The sequence below is a fragment of the Gouania willdenowi genome, chromosome 17 (assembly GCF_900634775.1).
Source record: "Gouania willdenowi chromosome 17, fGouWil2.1, whole genome shotgun sequence".
NCBI lineage: Eukaryota > Metazoa > Chordata > Actinopteri > Blenniiformes > Gobiesocidae > Gouania > Gouania willdenowi.
The window spans coordinates 23710098-23737591 of record NC_041060.1 but is presented as its reverse complement, the minus strand read 5'-3'; the positions used below and the strand labels follow the sequence as shown (position 1 = coordinate 23737591).

Genomic DNA, 27494 nt, shown 5'->3' with positions numbered 1-27494 from the left:
TCGTTCTCTCAGTAACCAATCACAGGCCGTGTAAGAATCACACGTTCTCTGCCAATAAATAAAAGCCTGTAATAGATGAAACTTTCCATTATTTCCACATGAACAGTTGGTAAACAGTGTTTTCTGCAGGGCTTCAATGAGAAATAGCAGTAGTGCTTTATGACTGGGTCAGAGCAGCTCTATGGATAGACTCGTGCTTTAGTAAACACTGCTATAAAAGTGAAAGCACAGGATGTTTGAACCAAATTAGACACAGAATGTGAAGAGCTCTGTCCAAAGAAGAGTTTATTACACGGCCTGAGTCACCGCTAGCGTCTCTGCCAGGTCACTCTGATATTGTGGCGTGTGCACAGGGGTCAACGACCTGCTGCCCGCCACAGCCCGTAAACACACTTACTACTGTTTGCGGAGGAGAGGGCGTGAGCGCCGGAGCCGTGCACGGACCAGGCTCTGAAAACATTTTTGAGGGCGGGCCAGGAACATGGCGGGCCAGGAACATAGCGTTCCTCTCTTTTTTTTCTCTCTTTCTCCCTCGGATGGTGACGTCTGCTGGCTCGCCTCCCAGCAGGCTCAGGTTTATCCACGAGAGCCATTGGCTGACGGGCTGGTATTCTGGTCATGTCTGCACATGACAGGAACTAATTGTCTGTGCTGGATTTTTCCATCAGAGCTTCTTCCCTCAGGTGCAGTGAGACAGCAAAAAGCATTGTTTAGTTACCAGATCTCCCTGATTCATCCGCCTGACAGCCCACATGTGTGCCGTATTCACTCGCCCAGCACTTAGTTTATTTACACTCTACATTATCCTCCATTAGGTCTAGAACAAGCCAACATTTTAACCCTTTCATTGCAGCACTGTTCCAACAGTGACCTGTCTTAGCTGTTCATCTGCTGGTTTTATTTATGCTCCTCGTGTCCTTGGTAAGGCTCAGAAAATGTGTAAAGAGGATAGTTAAAAAAAATAAAAAAACAAAACAAATAATTTGTAGTTTGAATCAAAATATATTTAGGTTATATGGATGAAGTTGGGTAGCATCAAACACCAGATTTAAATTATCATTTAAGTTCTGATTTTATTTATAAAATATATGAAGTCACACATGTTGACACACACAGGGATGGCGTTATAGACTGAGTTCATGATACAATTGGTTACAAGATTGATACAGCAATTTTATTTTGAAATGGAACAAAAGATCAAAAATGTGTATTGTCTTTGCTTTATTATCATATATGTTCAATTAAAATGTATTTTACTTGAACTCTGTGTGAGTTTTGCAAGTGTCAAAAATAGCCCTAAAAGATGTGGAGGAGATGCTTTCCTCTACAGTCAAACATTCTGTGGTATAAGTCGTGAGTTTTTACCAATTAAATATTATAGTGTAACCAATACACAAAGCCACATCCATGTCCATTTTAAGGCCAGCAGTGCTATCTGGTGAGAAAAATATGAATTAGTGATTTGTATTTAGATACTGGAATGTGCCAAATAAGAAATTATCCATCCATTTTCTGACCCGCTTGATCCTTTTCAGGGTCGTGAGACTCATGGGGGTCTGCTGGTGCCCATATCCAGCTTTGTTCAGGTGCTAGGCAGTGGTACACCCTGGAAAGGGCGCCAGTCCATCACAGACAAACAACCTCACACACCCTCATTCACTCCTATGGGCCATTTAGAGACACCAATCTATCGAACAGTTGTGTTTTTTTTTTTATTGTGAGAGGAAGCCGGAGTACAGGGAGAAAACCCATGCAAGCATGGGGAGAAGGTGCAATGCAAACTCCTTACAGAAAGGACCCAAGTGTCCCCCCAGAGGCTTGAACCCAGGACCTTCTTGCTGTGAGGCAGACGTGTTAATCACTATTCCACTGTGCACCCTAAATTAGAAAATGCATATTTTGCTGTAAATCTACGTGATCCCTCTAAACGATGTGTGTACTCTGATCTACTGTATGCACATTTCTTCTGTACACCATCATCCATAAATGCTCATGTAAACTATTGCCTTTCCACACTCCCGTCAAACATCCTCCGTGCATGCGACTGTCTCTGTGTTGCAGATGAAGGATGTGGAGATCTCAGGTTACGGCTCTGACGGTGACGACGATGGCGTCTCCCTGAACTCTAGCCGACTGAACTTGCAGAGCTCTCCCCTCCAGCCGGGTGAAGGCGGCAGACCGTCCGTTAGCAGCTGGATGAAATCTGCACAGGCGATGCTGCAGACGCCTCAGAAACAGCTGGAGAGGCAGATCAGAACCCCCGAAGACTCGGCCAAGAAGAGGAGAAAGTTTCAGAGGTGGGAGGGCGAAAGCCTTAACGTTTGCTGCCATGGCAATGAACATGTATTTTAAAATCTGAATACCGTAAAATGTATATGGGTCTGTCCGTATGCGTGATTGGGAAAGTGTGTGCACCTGTGCCACACAGTGGGTGCACGTTTGTTTCCACCTCAGTACATCTGATAGAAACTGCACTCGGAGAAGCTGAATGTCACGTGTGTGTGTGTGTGTGACAGCGGAGGCCTGGCGGAGCGGCTCAGTCGCCTCCACAGCAGGCAGAGATCGGCCATCAGCTTCTGGAGACACCAATCAGATTCTTCCTCCTCCTCAGTTTCATCTGCATTGTCAGCAGGTGAACACACACACACACACACACACACACACACCATACTACGGCCGCTCTATGAGCTCAGAATGTAGGTGACAGGAAGCTGGTTTCCTGTTTCGTCTTGAAGGTGACAGTTGAGGGAGATCACCGACCTGAGTTATTTGTTATCTTTAACACTGTTCTTTTTAATGACTTAATTATATTAAGTTTTCCCTTTTTAATTAGTATCTACAGAAACCTACAATTATGTCACACAATGGCTGCTCAAAGAGAAAATTATTCCCTCTGCATTTGCATAGTGCAGTGATTTCCAACCATTGTGTTTTCTTAATGTGTTTTTACCTAACCCTGCAATTTTTCTGATAGAGAAGAAGATTGATTCACACACTTTACTTCTCCAGGCCTACAGTACCACTGATGTGATGTGAATCCTGTAGTGTTAACATGACCATGGCTTTGGCTTATATCAGGCTTATACCACGGTGACAAACATGTCTTGTCCTTACTAGCGTTGTGAGTTGGAATGAATCTGACGATACGATTGACGAATTTGCATGTCCCGATACGATATATCACAATACTAAAATACATCGCAATATCAATAATTACAAATTTCACCTTTAAAAGTACAAAATGGAATGAAATACACTTTTTTAAACTTGTGAGACCAAGTAAATGATAACTAACTGTAATTCAAGTACCAATATGAAAAAAGTTTAACTTTTGCTTCTCCAACAGATTCTGATTCTATTAAATTCTTAAATTAACCACATACATCTGTAAAAGTACAGGGTATGTTTGATGTAAATAAAGTGCAATCAACTTCCAAGCTGAAATGCACTGAGGAGTATGGTATATGTTGGTGCAATTAAATGTTTTTTTGTTAACATGATTTTAAAAAAAAGTCTATTTGGACATTTATTTGGATCGATACAATAATCGCGCAGTGAAATATTGCGACATATCGCCGAATCGATCTTTTTCTTACACCCTTAGTCCTTACTGCAGGTTACTGGCTTCATTGAATGGTTCACATTGTGTTCTTGTGTTTCTGTGCTGCAGCTGACAGGCCTGGTATGCTTCGGCTGCAGGTCCTGGAGGTCCACCATGAGTGCAGCCTGCAGTTCGCTCTCTGTGAGCGGCTCCGGCTGCAGCCGGCGGAGGGCGAGCCTCAGCCTGATCCCAGCGTGTCTGAGGAAAGCGAGCACGTTTGGGTCTTACTCAGCAGAGAGACGTCAACTCGGCTGCTTCCTGCATCCGGAGAAGTCCTGAGGATCTACCCACCCTGGTAGGAGGACACGTGCAGTCCAAACTAGTCAGCGTACTAATCAATCAGTGGCTGTTGATCAGAATCGATGGTACTGCCTTTATTATATAGAAAGTCACTGTTTGACTCGGCTTTGCTCCTCCACAGCTTTTGCGGCTTTGACGGCTTGTGCAGCAGCTGTTTCATATTCCATCCAAAGGCAGATAGATAGATGGATGGATGGATAGATAGATAGATAAAGAAGGTGGAAGAGAGCAGCAGGCCTGAGTTTAAAATCAGAGTGTGAGGGACTTTCTCTGTTGGAGTGCAACTGGGCGTCTGTGTCGAGTTAAAATCCCATTTTTTAGGGTTGCTCTGCTGTCCGGTGTCACCGCTGAGAGCAGCTATTCTTCATTTAGCTCCTTCACAATAAAAGCAGCCTTAGTGTGACTCAGCTGCAGTGAAATACTCATCTATGTCTTATACAGCTTTTTTTTGACTTCATGGGCAGCGGCTGTTTCATCTTTCTTTCTTTCTTTCACTGTGTGTTTCTTTTTCCTATCTCTCTTGCTCTTTCTACCTCTCAAGCTTTTTTTTTTTTTTAATTCCTCCCTTTCTTAAACTAACCAATAGAGAAAATATTTAGATTGTTTTTTTCTGAAACTGGAACCTCATTATTTGCATCTCCTCCACATCTTTTGTAGCTTGATTTGACACTTTATATTCCTTTCAAATGCTGTCTTTTTTTACAGCCTCTTTTCAGGTGATTGTTTAGGGAATTGAGAGATTAAACAGGATAAATCACACATCTGACACAAAATAGCCAGTCCTTACACCTGATGGATGAGTCAGCTTTGTGCACGTAGCAGCGCTGTATTTTGAATTGGGATTCTTGACACGACTCGCTGTCAGATGTGCAAGTACCACCCACCCCCCACCCCCCCCAACTCGGCTCCAGCTGTTGGGAGTCGGAGGAGGAACCGAGGGGCCTCCTTGGAGCGCTGAAGTCATTTCCAGAAAGCCGGGGAAAAAACACAGTGGGATCATTTTCTGGAGCGTTTGGGAGCAGCAAGATGGAGATGGAAAACACATGGTGGGCCCACACTGGCCCACTCTGTTCCTAAACTCACAGCAAACACGGTCCAAAACGCTTTCAAAGAATCGCTTTTCAGGAGAAATGCCAGGGAACGAACTAAACACACAGTTTATCTCCTTCAACACGTTAAAAAAACTCCAATCATGACAAAAACGTTACAAAAATGTAACTTAACATAAACATAAAGGTTGAAAGGGCAAAACTTTGGCATTAAAACTGACAATTCTACATTACTGTACCCTTATGTTAAAAATTCTACACTACCAGTAAAATATCCAGAGTTTCTGAGAAATCTGTTTATGTCATTCTTTTGAAATGTGAAAAAAATAGCTAACTAGTATTTTACAATGGTCTACCGCCGGTGGTCATTCATATACATTAATGTATACAAGTCCCTCCTTCATCTTATAGACCCTTTTACAAATGGAAACAAGCGCTGTGATCGCGCAGCCAATAGGCTTCGACTTCCTGTTTTTGAGACTGTTAATCAAAGTGAAAAACACTGCACGGAAACAAGGCTGCGCGTCACGACAGCAAGCAGGTAAATATGATTTTGGCTCTTTCCTGACCCATAGACTTATATCAATACGACCCGATGAGACCTTGTTATGTTCCGTGATGCATGTGTAGAAAAGTAAAGGCGTGGCTTCTGGTAGATTGGACAGGCAGTAGGAGAAAGTGAGGCTGTTTAGGGCCTGACATCGAGACGTTTCTCAGAAGCTCCGGATTTCAGCTTTAAGGATTCAATGGGAAAGTGTGTCCAAGCCTTTGGACCTCTGGTCATGTACATGTAAACAAATCTCCTGGCCGTTTCACAGATGTACTCTGTGCTGTCTCTAAAAAAGGACTAAAATGTATTTAAATTTAATTAAAAGACTAAAATTTAGAAATGAATACATTAAAACTATAGGGTTTTTATGATGTTAATTTTAGTTAAAAATGATTATCATCCCAAATTATCTTGATTAGAACGTGAACTGAAAATACAAGGTGAGTTTTGGTCCCACACCAGGTAGGAGATGACTGGAAATGATAAATATAGCAATAGTTCTCTTCAGGAGGCACTAAATACCACTTATTTACAAAATGACATTCTTTAAAATGTGTGCTATCACTTATTCGCTCCATCATTATGCTGATATAGCAGTGTTTTCCCAACCAGGGGTGCGCGTACCCCTCATTGTACGTGAGCACATTGCAGAGGGTATGTGGAAAAATTAAGAATTTATTTGGCTTGTTTTTAAAATTGAAATGCCTGTTTAAAGGGCACATTTTCAAAGAAGCTCCTTTTGTGGTAAATGTCATAAAACTTTTCATTTCATTTCTGTTTCAACTTTATTGTTTTTCTTTAATAACAATATAATCATAATTTATTAGTTTTAATAATACAAATATTTACTATAAGATTATTTCTTATAATCATTTTTTATTGCCTTGAAGGCAACATAATTATGTTTCATTTGAGTTAAATAAGAATATAAAGCCTGAATATTAATTTTCAATTTAAGAAGATGAAATAAAATGACTTGCGTTAAATATTCAGTTGTGTTATGTTCTACTTTTGGAGAATCATTAACACGTATGAGTGAGGGGGTATTCATGGTATGACAAAAAGGCTCGAGGGGTACACAAGCCAAGAAACGTTGGGAACCACTGATCTATAGTTGTTTTTTCACAGTATTCTGAGCAAATGTAGTAGTCGGACCATAGTAAGAGTAACGGGGGTACTTGAGCCAAAAAAGTTTGAGTACTAAAGTCCTAGAGGACTGTAGTCATGTCTCACTCCTTCTACACAACTCAATCTGGTAAGGTTTAATAACTCCTATACCAGTTTGTTCTCTGACAGACTGTCGGTGTGATTGGTCAGTAATCTAATGAACAAGTAAAGGTAACAATTTGCATGTCAGCAGCAGTTTTACTTCAAACTTTAGTTTATGCTATTGCCTATATATTTCACTGAAGTTTCTTTCCATCTGGATTCTATTCCTTTTTACAATGTTCTAGTTTAACTGGTGTCCATTTCAACCAGTGACCCACTTGGTTGCTGATGTAATGGTTTAAACATCTTGAAGCAAACATTGAGTTTGTGTTAAACAATATTAGTCATCTGAGGACATTTGTTGTGAGCCAGTAAATGTTTGACACATCACTACTTATAATGATCACCAGTTGAACGAATACAGCCAGTGCCCTTTTTACGAGTGCTTTTCCTCGTTTGTTGCCTTGATTGAGGACACATGTCTTCTTCCTCAGTGCTTCCAATAAGTTGTTTTCCTCTATCAGCTGAAAAACTCTCTCCTGCTGTCATTTCCTTACATTAATGCTCAGGTTGTGTGCTTATGTTGTTATACTTGTGTCACAAAGACCAATTCTGCACTAAACCTTGTACTGTTCTTGTCCCAAAACAATTTTGTTCTTATTCTGTACATCTCAAAAACATAGGAAAAAGTTCCCTGGTCTTTTAGAGATATTTAGCATTGACTGAGTAGTATCTCGTTTGTTCCTTCCTTTGTGTGCTTTAATCTGACCCTGGAAGTCTTTGTTTCCCCTGCTGTCGTCCGGTCACAGTCAAAGCTGCAGGCAGGTAAAACAAGCGACCCATGGTGGAAAATTCCCAGATTCTAGAGTGTGAGTTGCACGGGTAAATTTCCTGCTGTGTTTCCGGCTCACTCCCACGTCATTCCTGCCCGTCGGCTCATCCCTCCTCCCACGCTGCTCCAGCTCAGGGCGGAAATACCTGCAGCACCATTCAGAGGCTGGTGTGACGCAGGCCGCCGCTCCCTAAACTCAAATATCTGATGATGATGATGTCACACTGTGTGAATGAAGGTTGGAGATATAGGCAGGTGTACAACTAGAGTTTAAGTGTCAAACAGCCGCTTGCAGGTGGTCTGAATACTCCATTGTTGAATTTTATACGCATAGTGTTACACACATACTGTGGTTGGGAAATGAATAGCTCGTTGGATGCTTAATTAGTCCTTTAGTTGAATAGTTCATTAGTTTGTTGGTGAATTAAAGTTGAGTTGAACAACTTTATCAAACAAGTTGAGATATTGTCATATAACAATATCATAAAAAATATAGACAGATAAATAGATGCGTGTGTGTATATGTAATATATACATGTACAGTATATGCATATACATACAAAATGAATGCAGGAATAACCTCAATTTAGGGCTGCACGGTTATAGCCAAAAATGTTAATCACGATTACTTTGATCACTATTGTTAATCATATTGGGGGAAAAAAATCTCTTTGTTACACAACAAACAACATGTGTAGTTTAGTGCAAAATGAAGCTTTACATAAGAATTATACAAAAAACATGTTTTAAATCAAACTAAAACTGTAAACTATACCAAAGGCTAACAAAATAAATACATTATTTTAAATGTAAATATTGCCAATGATCACATGTATTTAATTGTTTCAACCAATATCGTGATCATGATTAAAATGTGATTAATTGTGGAGCACTACATCAATTACATGTATAGATGTACAGTGTATATATGTGCATAATGAATGCAGGATCGACCTTAATCAGATATTGTAACTGCACATTTTTTCTAGTAGTAATCATCTAGACTAAAGAAAGTAAAGTGTGTACCGTTTACTATTGAGCTGTGAATAGATGCAACCTTGTGTCTGTAATTATTTTCCTTTGTCTTTTAATCTGAGGAACACTGCAGTTATATCTCTGGTGTCTTGTGGGTTGGGCACTCGTTGTGCACGACATGCCAATAAAAATATCTATCATATAAAGATTGATTTATGTGAAAGTTGGGTTTTTGAGTGGATTTAAACATAGAAATAGATATTTAGCTGTGTGTGTTGGATTAGTTGCTTTGTGTGTATATGGTCAGAATTAGTTGTGATGGTCGGTTTGTTGTTCTCATAATGGTCGCTTGGTTTTGTTGCTCATTTGTTCACCTGTAAAATATGTTTGTTTTATGAAAGTTGATTGGTTATAAGGTACAGTGATTTGTCAGTCACTTACCGGTAGTCGGCTAGTTGGTCAGTTGCTGGGCTGAAATGTCAGTCATTCACTATAATAGCTCTGCAGTCTCATTTTGTGTTTGTTTTTTTGCTAAAATGCTTTGAGTTCAAATGTGTTGTTACTTTTCTGCTCTTCTGTTGATTGTTAACAGGTTGACTGGATAATTAGGCACCAGCAGAGCTCAGTAGTAAACATGTTATCTCTATGCAGAGTTAATTTCTCTGTCACACTCTGTACCTAAAGAATGAGTCACTGTCGCATTGTCCGGATGTGTCGATCACAGACTTGGCATCGGCCATGATCGATGACTGACAGCTCTGAATCTGAATGTACTGCCTGGAAACATTTGTCTGAGTCATGCTTGACATGCACAACACGGTCAGCAGGATTACGATTTTTATATGTTGAATAAAGTTTTACAGATCCTCAGATAAAGATAAGATAAAGTTACCCTTAAGTTTTTATTGTATTAGGAAAACTATGCAACCGAACAACAGCGGAAACAGAAGATGGCTAATATTAATCCCTGCCTGGTCGGTACGTATGACACAACAGCATTTATTTTATTTGCAATAAACTAGTACCTGTCCCACTCAGTTCCTCGTTTATGATGTGAATGTGTGTCAAGATTAAAATTTGTTGATTTTTTTTTTTTTTTCTTTAATTGGACTTCTTTATAAAGAGAATGCCAGAATGTTGCAAAAGTTCAAAATTTAAAGTAAATAAAGCATGTCTAATGTACAAAAGTAGAGATTCATTTTCAGCTTTAATAATAATGCAAATGTTAATTGGCTTTAATCTAAAATATAGTAATAAAACAGTGTAAAACATTTACGTGTTTGCGTAAAACTATTAAGATATGTACTTAAACAGTTTTATGTAAAAGTGTGTGAAAGTTATTGCGTGTGTGCAAGAAATGTCTTATGCGAGAAAGAGAACGTTTGAAGGGAGCGCAAGAAAGTTCTACGCAAAGGTCAAGTTATATCAGCATGAGTAAGTTTCTAGTTCTACGCAAGTCTGAAAGATTTCTACGTAAACTTGTAAAACTTTGGGTCAATGAGTTAAACATAATTTTCTCCAAAAGGAGAAAGGTTTAAATTACCTGTTGTAAGTTAGTTTTCATCTCCACTGTAATCTTTGTTCGTTGAAATTTTCACGCGTTGCATTGTGGGATGCGGGAGACGGGTGCATAGAAATATTTTTACTTCATTCTAATATCATGGGCAATACCGGGAGAAAACTGCAACATAAATGGTGTCGAGAATCACTGTCTTCCTTGTCTGGCGAAGAAAAACAAGAAATCAGGTTAAAGAGTTAATCAAACTTGATCACTTTTCTGGTCTCCATATACTGAAATGTGTAAGCCACTTGCGTGAAGCCACCGGGCCATGAGCAGCTGCACGCCCCTCGCGAGTGCTCACGCCATCGCAGCAGTTCAGCGGATACTCGCACGGTTTCAGAAGGAAGCTCTAGCTGCCTCGTGAAGCTGCTGGCCGTTAAAGGCATAGGCCGTGACCGCCCTCACCGTGACTTTAAATGTCTCCAGGAAGTGCTGGGCATCATCCGAAGGGGACATAGGATGTTCATGTATCAGAGGAATAAAAGGACAATTACAGTATTACTGACACAAACTCACTAAAACCAACCTGAACAATTTTTTCGGAGATGATAAATCTCAGATCTTGACTGGATTGGCAGTGGTACATGTTAAGGAATGTACAACTATACACCTTTTTGTGCAGACTTGATTGGTCATTTTATTTATCGTATTGGTTGTGTGGGGTGTAATTTGAGTGTTTCTTTCTTAACAGAAACAGGGACTATTTTATTGTTTTTGGTTGTGATATATATATATATATATATATAATTTCTTATTTGTTACATTTATTTTGGATATTTGAAGAACAATGGTAGAAACTGGGTTTACTTATTGCGATCTAAAAAAATGTTGCCAATAATTATTGGTAATAATTTGTGGGACATTATCAGGGTTGAGGTTAATCACAATCAATTATGATTATAGTAACCGGATTTTTTTCCAATTATAATTTTCTCAATTACTAAAGTTCAGTTACAATTAATCGCAATTACTGACCCTGAAATAAATAACCTAATAAAAGTTAAACTTCCTCTTGTGTTAGCTTTCTGTTAGCATCTCTTATGGTAATGGGTCCTAAATCAGCTGTAAAATACACTAAGAACGAATATTTCTCATCTAGTTTCTTTCCTATTTATTGGTTACCTTGTTAGGTTTCCTAATCAATGAAAATATAGGTTTTAACACTTTTGGTGTGGGCAACTGAGCCTTTTTTGTCAGTATACCCCCTAGATTTAATTTTATATAATATATTACGGGTGCTCCCTGGCATCTGGCGAAAAGATTCATATCCCGATACATTGGTCACGATACGATATATCCCAAAATTAAAGTATAAGGCGATTATTGCGATATATATATATATATGACTTAAGAAAACGAATCTGTAAATGTGTACACCTTCATGAGAACACTATGTATGAAATATATTTTATTGGCACATTTTACACTCAAAACATTGGCTTTAGCATGCAATGTACCAACAACTTACAATAAAATAATAACATACAATCTGCCTGTGGCTTTTAAACCAACTTTGACTTTAGTGAAACATGACTTTAGTGAATTCAGAAAGTTAGTACTTTCTTTTTAGATTTTATTGAAAAAACACAAGCTGGTCAACATGCCCAGGTTTTAGCACACTTCTTTGTATAGTTGCGCGATACCCATGATACCCCCAGTACCCAGCGGTGCCAAATTGTAACGTTCCTCCTATACTAGAGATTCTACACGACGGTACTACTGCAGATTACGATACTACCGGTGCCAGTTTCCGCTACATAGCGGCTGCCTCTACTTTCCTCCCGGCTTCTCACTGCACAGTCTAAACTCACTGCACGCGACTCACTTGAAAACATACCAACATGGCAACCGAACTCCACAGCTGCTGAATGATTGGCTGTTCACCTGTTACTGGTGACGTCCGGAGATATGATAGGCCGCCCGTCTGTAGCTGATTGACCGTTAGCGTGTTTCTGCCGGCAAGAACGAACTCCATGAAGACAGCCCCGCTTTGACAGAAACTCGCTTCAAAACAAACAGCTAAAGTTCTGTCTCGCCTGGACGCGTGCACAGCTTACGGTCACAAACGCGAGACAACACATGGCAAGCACTGGGCCCGAGCAGCGGGTCTGCCACGGCGGTGTTGTCAGTGGCATCACTAATTTTGCTCAAAAAAACCAAACTCCAAAAGTCCCATTTGGAACTATTTTGGCTTTAAACGAGGCAGAGATGGTAAAGCAATAGGAGGTCTACTGTGCAGGCGCTGTCACCAAGCTGCAGTAGCCAAAGGATGAACACTTTTTTGGGTTTTTTTCCGCACGGACTCAGAGCGATCTTTTTTTTTATTTGTATTTTTTTTATTTACAGAGATATTTACAATGTACAAACAATATTTACAAATTAGATACATATTATTTATTTTTTATTTATTCAGTTTATTTCCGACATGGTTACATTCACTTTTTTTTTTTTTTTACATTTTTTGTACATGCCGAAAAAGGAGACGAGAGAAGCAGTTTGCTTACAAAGGAGGGATCACATCCAATCTCATAAAACACCAGTGATGTCACCCAGATATATGCATACAAATATAGTTTTCTCAGGGAATCGGTTCCTGTTTATTGTATTTTATCCTGGTTTATTATGTTGGAGAAGAAGCATTATTGTCAAGTAGATTAAAGAAAAAAGAATTAAATATAAATTAATGTGCAAAGGAAAGTTTTTTTTTTTTTTTTTTTTTGTTAAATATTGGGCGACCGTGGCTCAGGTGGTAGAGGGTCTTCTTCTGATCGAGAGGTTAGGGGTTCGATCCCAGTAACTGGCTATGTGTCGAAGTGTCCTTGTGCAAGACACTGAACCCTAAGTTGCTCGACTAGCGCCTTGCATGGCAGTCCTGTCCCACTGTTGTGTGAATGTGAGAGTTATTGGGTGAATGAGCTGTTATGTAAAGCGCTTTGAGACTGCTTCAGTGTGGTGATAAAGTGCTATATAAATCAAGTCCATTTACCATTGCTTATATGCTTTTGTTCATGTACTCTTATCATGCACCAAACAAGACTATAAGTAATTATTAAGTATTTCAAACTTGTACAAATACATTGCAGTTCTTAAAAATAATAATAAAAAAAAAGGCTATAACCCGGAACTATACTGATACTTTGTCTGGTATAGTATTGTGGTTACTCATTTTGGTATCTTGACAACTCTACTTCTTTGTGCAGTTACAATGTATCCTGCAGTGGAAAATACTTTCCTGGTTAAATAAAGGTAAAAAACTAAATTAATTAATTAAAAAATCAATATTGATGCATTCTGAATCGATCCGAGATTCGCGAGACGTAATATTGCGTTATATCGCCGAATTAATTTTTTTCAACACTCGTACAATATATTGTCCTGCAAAAGTTATCTTCCCAGGCCTAGTAACACAATGATCTTGAAGCCAAAATACAGCGCTTTGCAAATTTGACGTAATTTGGAGCCAGAGTCTGCACAGTAGGGAGGTAACACGTGGTAACACGCCTCGCCCATTTAGCGTACTGCTAAATGGACTTGGACTTTTTATTTCTTAATGAAACGTGGTTGAATGATGGTATCAGTAATACTATTCTCAATGAAAGTGCACCACAAGACTTTATTTATTTAAATAAGTGTCGTACTTGCAGGAAAGGTGGTGGAGTTGCTGCCATTTTTAAATCAATATTTCAGTGCAAAGAAATAACATTTGGTGATTTTATCTCCTTTGAATATATGTCATTCTTACTGAAGGGTGATTCAAGAGTTCTGTTTTTAGTCGTTTATAGACCCCCAAAATATTCTGGAGAATTCATGGATGAGTTTGCTGAACTGCTGTCAGTTGTATGCACTGAATACAACTTTTAATAATAACAGGTGACTTAAATATTCATGTAGACAATAACATGGACAATACTGCCAAAGAACTGTATGCTTTAATGGATACTTTTGGTCTTACACAACATGTGACTGGTCCGACACACACTCAAGGTCACACTTTGGATCTGGTTATTTCTAAAGGTGTTGATATCTCTGCTGTTGATGTAAGAGACTTAGATCTATCTGATCATTTCTGTGTCTTTTTTGACCTAGAGACTGTAACATCTGTTCCCCCTAGTTATGTGTGTTTAAAGAAAAGGTACATAAATGAGAACACAAGTGCACAGTTTATGGAAGCCATAGCAATGACACCAACATTGAGTGCTGAGACAGTTGATGATCTTCTGGATGAGTATAATAGAAACGTCTGTAATGTCATAGATGTGGTGGCTCCAATCAAAACTAAGAGAAAACCAAACACACAGAAAACACCTTGGAGGAGGACTGAGATAATGCAGAATTTGAAATCTGACTGCAGAAGAGCTGAGCGTAAATGGAGATCAACAAAACTCCAAATTCATCTAGAACTGTACAAAATAAGTCTGCGAAAATTCAATGATGGCTTGTTCAAAGCAAGGCAGCAATACTTTTCTGAAATTATTGCCAAAAATGTCAACAACTCTCGCACGTTGTTTTCTGTAATTGAAAAGCTCACAACCCCCCCAGATCAGATAGCCCCTGAATTACTGTCAGCTGGAAAATGCAATGAATTTGCTGTATATTTCAATGAAAAAATACAATCAATAAGGTCAAACATCAGAACAAACCAGCAAAATCACAAAAAGCTTGAACAGCTTCAACCACTGAGGGATGAGTCAACTACAATGTTAGAGTTTATTACAGTGAACCCAAAAACAATAGAGGAGACTGTTCAGCAGCTGAATCCATCAACGTGTTGCCTTGACACAATACCCTCAAACTTCTTTAAAACTGTTGTAAAGTCAATTGTCACTGATTTGTGTCAGATAATTAACTGCTCATTCAAATCAGGCACTGTACCAAAATCCCTGAAAGTAGCTGCTGTGAAACCGCTGTTAAAAAAGAGAACACTGGATGCCTCTATACTGGCTAACTATAGACCAATCAGCAACCTTCCATTCATGGCCAAGATCATTGAGAAGGTGGTCTTCAACCAACTGAGTCAATTCTTAACATTCAACAAAATATTTGATAAATTTCAGTCAGGTTTTCGTTCTCATCACAGCACTGAAACTGCTCTTATCAAAGTGATCAATGACATAAGGTTGAACACTGATTCAGGAAAAGTATCTGTTCTCATTCTGTTGGATCTAAGTGCTGCATTTGACACTGTAGATCATACAATTTTGTTGCACAGATTGCAAACATGGGTTGGACTAAATGGAAAAGTAATGCAATGGTTTAAGTCATACTTGGAGGAGCGAAGCTATTTTGTAAGCATTGGAAACTTTGAATCTGACAGATTACCAATGTCCTCTGGGGTTCCTCAGGGATCTGTTCTTGGACCCCTTCTGTTTAACCTTTACATGCTTCCTTTAGGACAAATTTTACAGAACTGTAAGGTTGATTATCAGAGCTATGCAGATGACACACAATTATATCTATCACTGAACCCAGATGACCATGGTCCCATTGAGGTGTTGTGTGACTGTTTAGAAAAAGTAAACTGCTGGATGAGTGAAAACTTCCTTCAACTAAACCATGACAAGACAGAGGTGATTGTCTTTGGTAACAAGGAAAAGAGGACTGCTGTCAGCAATTATCTTGAGTCTCGATCTTTAAAAGCTAAAGACCAAGTCAAAAACCTTGGTGTTCTGATTGACTCAGATCTTACATTCAGCAGTCAGATCAAATCTATCACAAAAACAGCCTTCTACCACCTAAAGAACATCTCCAGAGTGAAAGGTTTAATGGCTCAGAAAGATCAGGAGAAACTGGTCCATGCTTTTATCTCCAGCAGACTGGACTATTGTAATGGTCTTCTGACAGGAATCCCCCAAAAGAGCATCAAACAGCTACAGCTGGTTCAGAACGCTGCAGCTCGGGTCTTAACCAGAACAAAGAGGTCAGAACACATTACTCCAGTTTTAAAGTCTTTACACTGGCTCCCAGTCAGCCTCAGAATAGACTTTAAAGTTCTGCTGCTGGTGTATAAATCTGTGAATGGGTTTGGTCCAGAATACATCAGTGACATGTTAGTCAGGTATGAACCCAGCAGGTCTCTCAGATCTATGGACACAGGTCACATAGTGGAGCCCAGAGCTCACAGTAAACATGGTGATGCTGCTTTTAGTTGTTATGCTGCAAAGAAGTGGAACAAACTGCCAGCGGAGCTGAAGTCAGCATCTAATGTGAACATTTTTAAATCAAAGTTAAAGGCACTTTTTTTCTCTACTGCATATGATTGAGAGAGAGATTTTTTGTCATGTTGTTGATGTAATGATGATTTTACTGATGATTTTAATTGATTTTACTGATGATTTTAAATGTTCTTATTGATTTAAATGTTCTTATTGATTTTAAACAATTGAATGTTTTATCATGTAAAGCACATTGAGTTGCCTTGAGTATGAAATGCGCTATATAAATAAATTTGCCTTGCCTTGCCTTGCCCTGATGACTTATGCAGCTCAGCTACGTCACAAACTTAACTAACACTGTCTTGTTCAGATAATCAGATCATAGAGGTTAATACTAGTATTAGTAGCTCAAAAAAGACGAAAAAACTGAACGTAAAAGTTTAATGGCATCTCGGCTTTCCTTCACGACGTAACTGCTTATGCTATTAACAAGAGAGCTACGCAAGATTCGAGGCGATCAATCATCGTCATATATGACGTCAAATCCTATTTTTCAACCTCAAATAATTTATTTAAAACAAACTTCACAGAAAAATGAGCACTTGAACACAATGTAGGATGATAATAACTAATGATCACAGCGGAGTTGAGGTTTGGAGAAAAATTATGTGATGAGTATTTTATTTTACAGTTTGACCAACATCCTATCTGTTATCATTGAAGAGGCGGGGTTTATGACCTATACTGCAGCCAGTCAGCAGGGGGAGCTCTAAAAAAAAAAAAAGCTTCAGTTATTGCAGGATGTCCCATCCACCTTTTTTACAGTTTGTGTTACACACCAACATCCCACATGTTTTGGTTAGATTACCACATGGCTGCTCTAGTTGTGCAAGATCAAAACGGGCCGAACTATGTTATCAGGTGAATTTATAGCTTTAAATTGTCTAATTTTATGAAATCTGACATTATCATTGGAAAAGTGATCATAAATACAATGATCATGGTGCATCTGTAGTCATGTAGTAATGTTTTGGTTTATCTTCTATCTCAGTTTGTGGTTCCTGCAGCTCACATTGACTGTAGCTGGCATGTTTAGATGTCTTCCATCAGTCGTATTCGTGACTCAAGTTGTTTTGTGTTTTTATTGACATGTAAAAGTCGTTAATCCCTTGTAGTCTGTGACCCGTTGTCCTGCGGTTTTCTGAATACTTTCCCAGCCAAACACACTCTTTGTGTTCCTGCATTTGATTGGCTGCTGCTCAGACACAAGTCGGGACGCGTCCGCTCTTGGTGTGAACTTAGCTGCGATTCAGGGACCTGAGGCCGTCACGCCTCCATTCATGTGGGAGAGAAGAGAACGTGCTTTATCCTCCCGACAGATATACTAGATCTAGTATGCTCAGGTGTGGCACTCTCCTGTAAAAACATACGTGTGAGGCGTTCAGCAGCTGCTTGTTAGAGCAACATCTAATGTACAGCAGCTCAGGAACATTTCAGGTCATGCCTACACTATAAAGCACTACCTGTAGATTCTACTCATTTAAATTGATGTGCCCTTGATATGTTTTTTTTTAACTACTTAAATGACACCTATGCCTGACTCAAACACCTGGGCAGAATGTTTAATACGTTTTCAGTCCAACTTAATCGCAATATATGCATACATGTAAACAGCAGTGACCGGAAAAAATCCCAACAATCTTTGTTGAGATAAGTGGCTAAAATCCCAGTCACTTGTTTACACTGACACATTTCTTTTTATGATTAGGGTTAGAATTTGGCATTAGATGAAGAAAAAAAAGACTGGTTTTTTGTTCATTTATCTAAGGGGGGACAGGATTTTTGCCTTTGCGATTTTTTTGTCCTTGCCTCTGGTTGATCCCCTTGCAGGTAGAAGCCTCCATTGTACAGATTGTCAGGGAAAGATTTTAGTTCTGTAGAAAGGTTGAATTTCTAGGTATATTTGTGAACATGATCTCAATATACTTGAACTTCTCCCTTTGGTGCAAGTCCTCTCCCTTCAGCTGGAGTTGGTAATCCACTCTTTTTAGACCGAGAACCATCAGATTTGGAGGTGCTGATCTTCATCTCGGCGGATAAAATCGTCTAAGCAAGAGCTGGAGCTCATTGTTCAATGGAACCAATAGGACAATGTCATCTGCAAACAGCAAAGATGAAATTCTGTTCCCAAACTTGACCCTCCTGCAACATCCTAGATATTCTGTCATAAAATGTATAAACAGAACTGGGAACAAAGGGATGTCCTTGCAGAATGTAATCCTCACTGGGAACAGGTCTGATTTACTATGGCTATGCGGACCAGATTTCTGCTCTTTGGGTACAGGGACTGCGTATAGAGCCATCCACCCCAAACTCCTTAAGCACTCAGGAGACGCAGTCGTAAGCCTTTTCCAAGTCCACAAAACACATGTGAACTGCTTGGGCACATCCCATGCCCTCTACAGCATCTTTGCCAGGGTGAAGAGCTGGTCTGCAGTTTCACGACCAGGATAAAAACCACATTGATCCTCCCTTAATCCAAGGTTCCACTATCGACCGGACTCTCCTCTCCAGCACCTTGGAGTAGACCTTACCAGGGAGGCTGAGGAGTGTCACATTCCTATAGTTGTAACACATCTTCTGGTCCCCACTACTCCCGTTTGGCATTCCACACACACTGCCCCTGATTTCCATGTGGTGTTGAAGAGTCGTGTCAGCAATATTCAAAGCTTTCAAGATAACCATGATGGCTCCACAGCCGCAGAGTCGTTTTGCTACCTCAGAGATTTTTGCCCCAAAGAGCAGACCCTTAGGTCAGGTTAATTTTTAATAAAGAAATCTGTAAATGTGTCCACTTTTCTTACAAGGGCTTGGGATTTTGTCCCGTAGTCAACATCATTTGTCAACACCAGACCGTTGTCACCTATAACTCCAACCAAAAAACTCTGTATTTTTCATACAATATCCTTACTTCTACTTGCCAACCGATGTGTTTTTTACATATTTAATAGAGATGGATAAATTATTGGCAGTGGCTGTCCGTACGGTTTTCATATCAATATACCGACATTCAGCGGCCCTCTCTGGTTAGTCTTGGTCACGTGATAGGTCAGTCATTGGCCAGTTTAGGTCACGTGACTAAGACTAAACCTAACCGTAAACCTAACCCTAACCCTAAAAATTGCTGCGATATAGGGTTATAACCTAACCCTAACCCTAAAACACTGTGTACGTATGTGTACTTTGGTAAACATACCAATAGCACCGGGGGTTGTCCATACGGCAATCGTACAAATAGTCACTTTCTAAATTATTCTCAAATGACAATGTCGCCAATTCATTACTTGTGATTTAGTTCACAGAGGAAAGAACTGACTAATCAAAATGTAAATCAAAAAGGCATGATGTACTATTGTGTACCCAGATATGCAAGTAAACTACAATCCATTAGCCTACGTAATAACCCGTGCACCCCAGAATCATTTTACAGTGTGTTTTGTAGCTGTGGGTGTGTTTCCGTTGTAATGGCAGCTTTGTATACGCTGTGGTGTCTATAGACCCTTGGTCAGGTTTAAGACGCCTGTCGGTGTTTAAAGAAAGGCTTCATGAGGAAGGTGAACGTCCTGAGGGGGAGGATTGTGTCTCATCTGACATTCAAACGCCACAAACTGGCATCCGTTATCTGCTCCATCACCTCTCACTTCAGACCAACCTGCAGGAAAACACAGGCAGTGTGATGTCATGCAGCTCGACCTTTTCCACCTTAAGTTTAACCACATATGCACCAACATGAACACACACACACGGACCAAAGAGCTGCTCACAATCAGGGCGCTCACTAACTTTGGCAGTCTCATGTTTCTTCTGTTGTCCTCTTTTGACACCCAAATAGTTAAACAAAAACAGCTTGAACTTTAGATAAACTTCATTATAATCACCTGGTAGTGTTTGTTACTTCTGCAAAGTGTGTTTGTTCGCAGTTAAGTTTAAAAGAGTTTCCAGGTGTCTTCATAGTCCAAACTCTGAGACACAAACTATCAAACAACCTACCTGAACAAATAATAATAAAAACATTTATGACAAATAAAACAATTTTAAAACAGAAGCTACTCATGACATACAAAAGCTCTATTTGTTATATGTGTCGGATACATACAATGTGTTCATTTCATCGAAGTTCTAGAAATTCATATATGTTTTATTTATTTAGTGTTACTGTATAATGCTGTTAGATCAGGGGTGGTAAATTAATCAAAGTGGTATTGAACGATAGGTTAAAAATAGGACTGAAGAAAAAGTTTTGATAATAGAAAAAAAATAAAAGTTGTTGAAAATGATTCAAGAAAGATTAAAAAAAAATTGGAATAAAAATAGAAGGTTAAAAGTGGTTAAATAATTCAAGCTGAAAATAGGAATAAACAATAGGTTCCAAGTTAGGTTGAACAATAGTGATGAATAAAATGTTTTTAAAAATGGTTAAAAAATAGGTATCATTTAATAAGTTTAAATAAAAATGAAAATTGGATATATTTTTTTTTTAATTGGCAAAACAATAAGGATAAGAAAAATGTAATTAAAGAAAAGGTTAAAAGATTTAAAGAAATAATGTGAAATAGAATTTTAAAAAGTAGGATTTTACAAGAATAAACTAAAAAAAAGATAAAGAAATAGGAAAAAAAAAAAAACCATGGGGTGGGGAAGCATTTGTTCAATTTAATTAAACTTTAGTTATATAGTGCAAATTACAACAAAGCAATCTCAAAGCACTTAACAAAAAAATTATAGAGTTTATAGTAAGAAAGAAAGAACTCAACAAGATCCACATGATTAAGCATTTAGCGACAGTGGGAAGAAAAAACTCCCTATTTTTTATAGGAAGAAATCTCCAGCAGAACCAGGTTCAGAGGTGGCAGCCATCCGCTTTGACTGGTTAGGGTTAGTGAAGAGATGGGCAAACAGAATAGAATAGAAAGATCCAAGTGTCCCAGACAAGTTGAGCTGCGAACCATTGATCAGGAAACGCCAGCTCCAGCATTAAGACACCTAAAACAGAAAAGAGAGCGGAGGGCGAGGAGAAGGCACAGACTGCAGGAAAAACATGATACACTCGTTCTTAGTGGTTTGGTTAACATTAAACGTCTTGCGGCATCTTCCATGCTCTGAAATGCTACCACTACAGACAAGGTTTTGTCTTGTACTGGTCGCACGTAATGATACAGTATATGGGGTGGACATCAGTGTAAATGGGGTGTAGCAGTGTGAGCAGTATGATGGGTTGTTATTTTTTCTTAAAAAATATTTTAGGAAATGGGAAAGGACAAATAGCTTAAAAAATGTGTCAATAGAAATAAATTATTTAGAAATGTGAATAAAAAAAATAGATTTAGAAGGGATTCCAAATGTGTGTAATATGCATCTTTACTAATGAATAAGATTAGGTGGAATTTTGGAAGGAAAATTTGACAAAGATCTTGATAGAATTCTGTCTGAAGTTATGAGCGTTTGTTGAAATTATCATTGGCAAACAAAGTAACCCATTGTGCAAACCAAATAGGAGAAAGTTGCCAAAAAATGCACAAATGTTGCTGCATGAAGTTCCACAATTTCATTTTATGTGCGTGTGTTCTTGTGTCCATGTATGTGTGTTAGGCAGAGTCTGTGTGTGCAGGCCTTCAACTCTCCCATCATTTTGAACACACACTTCATTCAGAAAGTGAGTTCGTCCCCTGATCTTGATCCTGTGGAGGGGCACCTGGCTCGCCGGTATCCACCGTACGCTCTGTGTGACACGTTTGGACCACTGCATGCCAGCGAGAATACCAATGAGGAAGACAACGCGCAGCAGGTGAGTCTGTGTCCAGACTGATCATTTTAAATCACTAGGTTATGATTTGAAAGTGGTTGTTTAACTGGGTGACCTGGTTTCACATCCTGGTAAATAAGTAATCACCCCTGTTCTTTTTCTTCCATCGTAGGCCTCATCTTCCCATGGCCGATTGGGTGAGATTTTCCACAGACACTGTGTTTCCCTCCTTGAGGTCATTGAGAGCCTGGGCCAGGCAGGATCAGTGGACCAGGATGTGCAGGTGGTTGTACAGAGGGTTTACTCTGTCTCTGTGGACCCTGTTGACGGCTGCTCAGCTGCATCCGTCCTGCGGTCTAAGGCACGATCTGGGTCCTCGACAGCTCCACCTCCGGCAGAGACCAGCGGGACCAGGTGTGTTTGGATTTGTTTGCTCTTTAGTGGTGCAGATATTAGTGGCTTTTCCAACAGGTTCTTATTGTTTTTAGTTCAGGGTAGATGTCTACCTGGAAAACTACATTGCCTTGTGGCCATTTGTTGTCTGTGTTTTCACCACATTTTGGAATTCATGCTACTTTGCACTTATGACCTATGACATAGCCAATTACAGTAGGAGTAATGTACCCGACTTCTCCAAAATTGTCCAGGGCTGCCTGGACCTTGTTGTCTCTCCCCCAGTTGATCCACTTGTTGGTAAAATTGTGCAGATTTGAAGGGGAAAGTTCTTTAATGTGATGTAAAGTTCTCCATTTTGGGGGGGTACATTCTTGGTTCTGGGGAAAGCTAAAGTTTTTAGTTCTAGGGAAAGTACTTGGTTCTGGGGAAAGGTAATGTTCTAAGGAAAGTACTTGGTTCTAGGGAAAGGTTTAAGTTCTCGGGAACTTTTTTATACCTGGAGAAAGTTCTTAGTTCTGAGGGAAACTTCTTAGTTCCGGGGGAAAGTTCAGGCAGTTAAAAAGCACCTATTGTTCTTTACCCCACCAAGCGATCACACACTGCAGCCATATGGCATCGTTTGACAGAGGACACAAACATTTCTAATGGAAACCAGACATTTGTTAGGTCGGGCAGCATCGGCCTCTCATGCAGCAGAGAACCAGAGTTGAACCAATGCCTGCTGAGTGCTCAGACTGCACAGAGTGGATCAGTTCTGCAGTGGCCTCTGATTTTACTGTTAGTCCCCCTCAGGCTAGTTTCACCTGATAAACTGTCACTGCTGTGAACATCCAACGTGGGAAAGAATCTCGTCCTGAACCAGACACAGACTGTTGGCGTGATGAAAGGATAATGCAGCTTGTCTTATATTAGATTGAATGGATATTCTCATTGAAGCCAATTACAAACAGGCTGATCAGATGACAGCGCAAACCTCATAGTGATTCAAACACACAGTAACGTGTCCCGCTCTGTGCTTTTACTCTTTAGAAAAAAAGTTTGCAATATTTTTCTCTGTCACTGGCGTTAAAACAACTGAAGAAGACGTGTTGAAAATTCATTAAATTACAAAAAAGATAATGTGCTTAGACTGTTGTTATATTTTGCTATGCACACACTCTTGTTGTTTTCAGCAAAAAAACTGCACATTATAGTAAAACACGTGGCTAATTAAGCAGCTATTGTGATTTTGAGTCAGACAAACAATGTTTTATCATCCTCTCAGCGGCTGAACATCCTCTTCCTCCACAGGGACACACACATCAATATCCTTACTACAAAAGTGCACCTTGATAGTGATGTGCCCCGGATTACACCATCTATCATTTACAAACACAGCCAGATCCCCTCCTTTCCGCTAATTGCTCTTCGTCGTCCTGTCACCGCGTTAAAGTCGGAAGCCGTCAACAACCGAGTCCAGTGTTAGCACTGTAAGCTTCTCATGCCGAGTTAGCGCCGCTAGCTTGTCCATTTTATTGGAGATAGATCTAACATTCCACATAATGACGGATGGGTGGACAGGCTGATATCTTCTCCTTGCTCGTCGCTTTGCCCCGTTGCTCGCCACATCCCCGCCGTTTCTCCTCAGTTCACGAGGGATGTCGGGTCTTGCTGCATAGGCTCAGGCTGGCATAGCATTAGCACGGAGTGCTAACAGCTAATGGGTGTAAACACTGGGGCCGTGGCTCTGAGCATTGACTCCCAAAACGATCGCAGACACAAGCAGCAGATAAAGTAGTGCAGTTTGGGCGTCCAGTAGTGCAGTTTGCATTTACATATATGGCAATAAAGTATAATATATATTCTATATTTTACTGCAGTGTTTGTTTTAACTGTAAGATAGTTTGAGAGGGAGGAGCTCACATTCTAGGAGGCGTGTATTATGTCCACTGTAGGAGGAGAGAGGATTGTCAGGAGGAGGAGTTTCCGGCAGGTGACATCGCATGCTGGGCAAAATCCAACTCGCCCGTTTGGAGCTGAAATTTTACAAAACGGAACTTTTTCAACTTTGGCCCTCTGAATGAGGCTAAAGCGCTTTATATCACTGTATCAAAACTATTATAAAGTACATTTTTTCATCTTACCTCTCTTTTAATATAGATGTTATTTTTGTTGTTGTTATGATTGGTGGTGTTGCTGTTATCGTTGCTATTATTTATGTAATTGTTATTATTATTGTTGTTGTAATATTTCATAGTTGGAAAAACAAGCAGTATTTTGTCACATTTGTGCACTGTGGTTTTTTTAACCTAATTAAAATCATGACTAAAGTTTTAGGTATTTCCATAAACCAATACCTTTGATATAGCCTACAAATATATACCAGCACCTGTGATGTTATGTACCTTTAATATAACATATACTTACAATCACACACATAAATATCTGTTATATGTAATAGAACCTCCATATATCTATGAGTTAAGCTTTTCCTTTAACATTGTGTGGAATAAACCCTGTGTGTTTATCACAGTCATTAGACGTATCTCCAGCTGTCTGCTGACTTTAACTCTGTGAGTTTTGCCAAACCTCTCCTCCTCTGCCTCCTCTTAAAAGCACATTTATCTTAATCACCAAGTTTCATAAACTTCTGTGACAGCTTCTCTTTGCTGACCTGACCGTCATCCCGGCCTGCTGAGGGGATGTTTTCACTGGCTCTCATTGGTAAACCTCCACTGTGAGCCTCAGTTTCACCTTTTCTGCACGGTCATGCTCCGACTGCTACTCACATGTGTCAGCATGTTTCTTGCCTCCATGTGTTACTGTAAACTGAGGGAAAACGGCCACAGAATAAAAATGAGTCACTTTTGTTTAAGGTTTCAGTTAAAGATGATTTTGAGCAACTAAAGAGTGTAGCGACGTTTCAGGAGGAGTCAGTCATTACTGATGATATAATTTGTATCGTTAATTACGCAAAATAAAACGTAAAACCAAATACAAGGAAACATATTATCATTAATCCATTAATGATTGTGATATTATACCAAAATGTCAAGTAAAGGGGGTAAATATGAGACTCAAAAGAACCTAAGATAAATGGCTTCATATTATTTAAAGCAGTGTTTCTCAAATGGGGGCACGTCTACCCCTAGGGGTGTGGGGGGAGGGGGGGGGAGAGAGAATTAAAAAAAATTTGTTAAAAATGATCACACTAAATATTAACAGCAACTCACAAAATGACAACAAAAACACAAAATAAGAGAAAAATATACTAAATAATAAAAATAACAGACAAACGACAACAAAATGACACAAACACTCATTAAGTGAGAAAAATACTTAGTATTACCAGCAACACACAAAATGACAACAGAGACACACTAAATGAGTGAAAATACACAAGATCACTACAAAATACACAAAAATAAGAGAAACATAGAAAACGACATAAGAAACAACCAAACGACACCAAAAACACACACACAGAATAATTTAAGTAATACCAACAACACAAAAACAAAAACACACAAATTAAAGAAAGAAAAACATACGAAATAGTCAAAAGAAGAGAAAAATTACGACAAAATACACAAAATGATGATAGAAATGATCTTGATTAGAACATGAATTGAAAATACAAGGCTCTCTTGGTCTCACACTAGGAGGGAGATGACCATAAATGATTAAAACTATTGAAATAAGCCTATTCAGGAGGCACTAAATACTGTTTCATTCCACTTATGTACAAAGTGAGATTCTTTAAAATGTGTGTTATTACTTATTCATTCCATCATTGTTCTCTATAGTTGTTCTTTCACAAAATTTTGAGCAAAATGTTGGAGTCGGACATTCAAAAGTACAGAAAGGGGTACTTGAGTCAAAAAGAGAACAACTGCTTTAAAGGGTACTTGTAATGAAATGTTTTCAAGTTATTTTTGAATGTATGTGCTCGTCTTTGTCTATTGGTGTGCACATCTTTCAGTCTATTCATTTTATATTGCTTACAAACAGCCTCATGTTATGTATCTTTCTCTGTGAGGGATAAGGAAACTTGAAGGTGAATCTTTCTGTTCCCCCTATTGCAGAGAGTTAATGAGCTGTGGAGGAATTCTGTACCAGCGGCCAATCCCAATTGTTTGGGTTAGCTTGGCATGTAGCAGCACTGGTTGAGTGGGGTCAAAAGGTCAGGGGGTGGGGCTTTATCAGGTCGACTTGGAGTTCAAATGGTCTTAATGGACCAACCGAAAGAGAAGTTTACGATTACTGGTGTATCTGCTTATCGAGCATAGCTATAACGACATGTTCCACTGTTTATGATTATTAGGGATAAAAAGGGTTATGACAAACATCTATTGTTGTCAGATGAACATTTCAGATTTTAAAAAGATGTTTTCACTTTTACAACGTGCAGCATTGCCGTGGCTTCATGGCGCCGCTACATGCTGTTATGTTCAGTGTGTGTCATAATTGATCTTAAAACATTGGAACGCTCATCGAAGGTGGATACGGGAATTTTAAGTTTTGTTTCTAAACCGTTTCTGTTAGACGTCTTAGTTTTTACTGGATTCACTTTGTTTTCCTTCTCTCCATGTTCTTGTTTAGTTGGAAACGCTCTGTTTTCCTTGTTTTTACATCCTGTGCTGTTGTTTACCAGCTAAATGGTAACATGTGTGGCGAGGAGAGTGCTAGGCTTGAAACACAATAAACCCCTCTGTGGAGATGTGAACATGGTGATCAATAACTGCAGATTAGTGACCGGGATGAGGATCTGGATCCTGTTTTGTGTTTATTGAGTGTTTCCAAGTCAGTTTGACCTTCAGTCCCACCCTGGTTGTTTTTGTCCTTTGCTGAGTAATAAACGTGTTGCTCTTCCAAGTGCAGAGGCTGGGGGGTAAAGTGGGCGTGGCTCCTTGCTAAAGGGGAGGAGCCTCCCGGTCAGCTGACCGAACAAACCACACCTCTGAATTTCTCCACAATGACTCCTGCAGCTCTGACAGGCACCAGCTGAACCCATTTTTACCTGCAACTGTCAGCCACAACATTAGGTGATCATTAAAGATGGTGAAGCGTCACTGCAGAAATAAAGC

General features: G+C 39.4%; 1 protein-coding gene across 2 annotated transcripts in view; it reads left to right on the top strand.

Moving 5' to 3' along the window:
- spidr (scaffold protein involved in DNA repair) overlaps positions 1–27494 on the top strand; it is a 57058-nt gene that overhangs the window by 8288 nt on the left and 21276 nt on the right. The window contains exons 1-6 of one of the 2 annotated variants that reach the window (XM_028472827.1): positions 292–683; positions 2062–2297; positions 2517–2632; positions 3671–3896; positions 21879–22074; positions 22205–22446. In XM_028472827.1, the coding sequence (XP_028328628.1) occupies positions 2062–2297; positions 2517–2632; positions 3671–3896; positions 21879–22074; positions 22205–22446 (1016 nt within the window). In that variant the 5' untranslated portion in view covers positions 292–683. Of the gene's footprint in view, positions 1–291; positions 684–2061; positions 2298–2516; positions 2633–3670; positions 3897–21878; positions 22075–22204; positions 22447–27494 lie in introns of those variants that run through there. The other variant, XM_028472826.1, reaches the window with a different exon arrangement.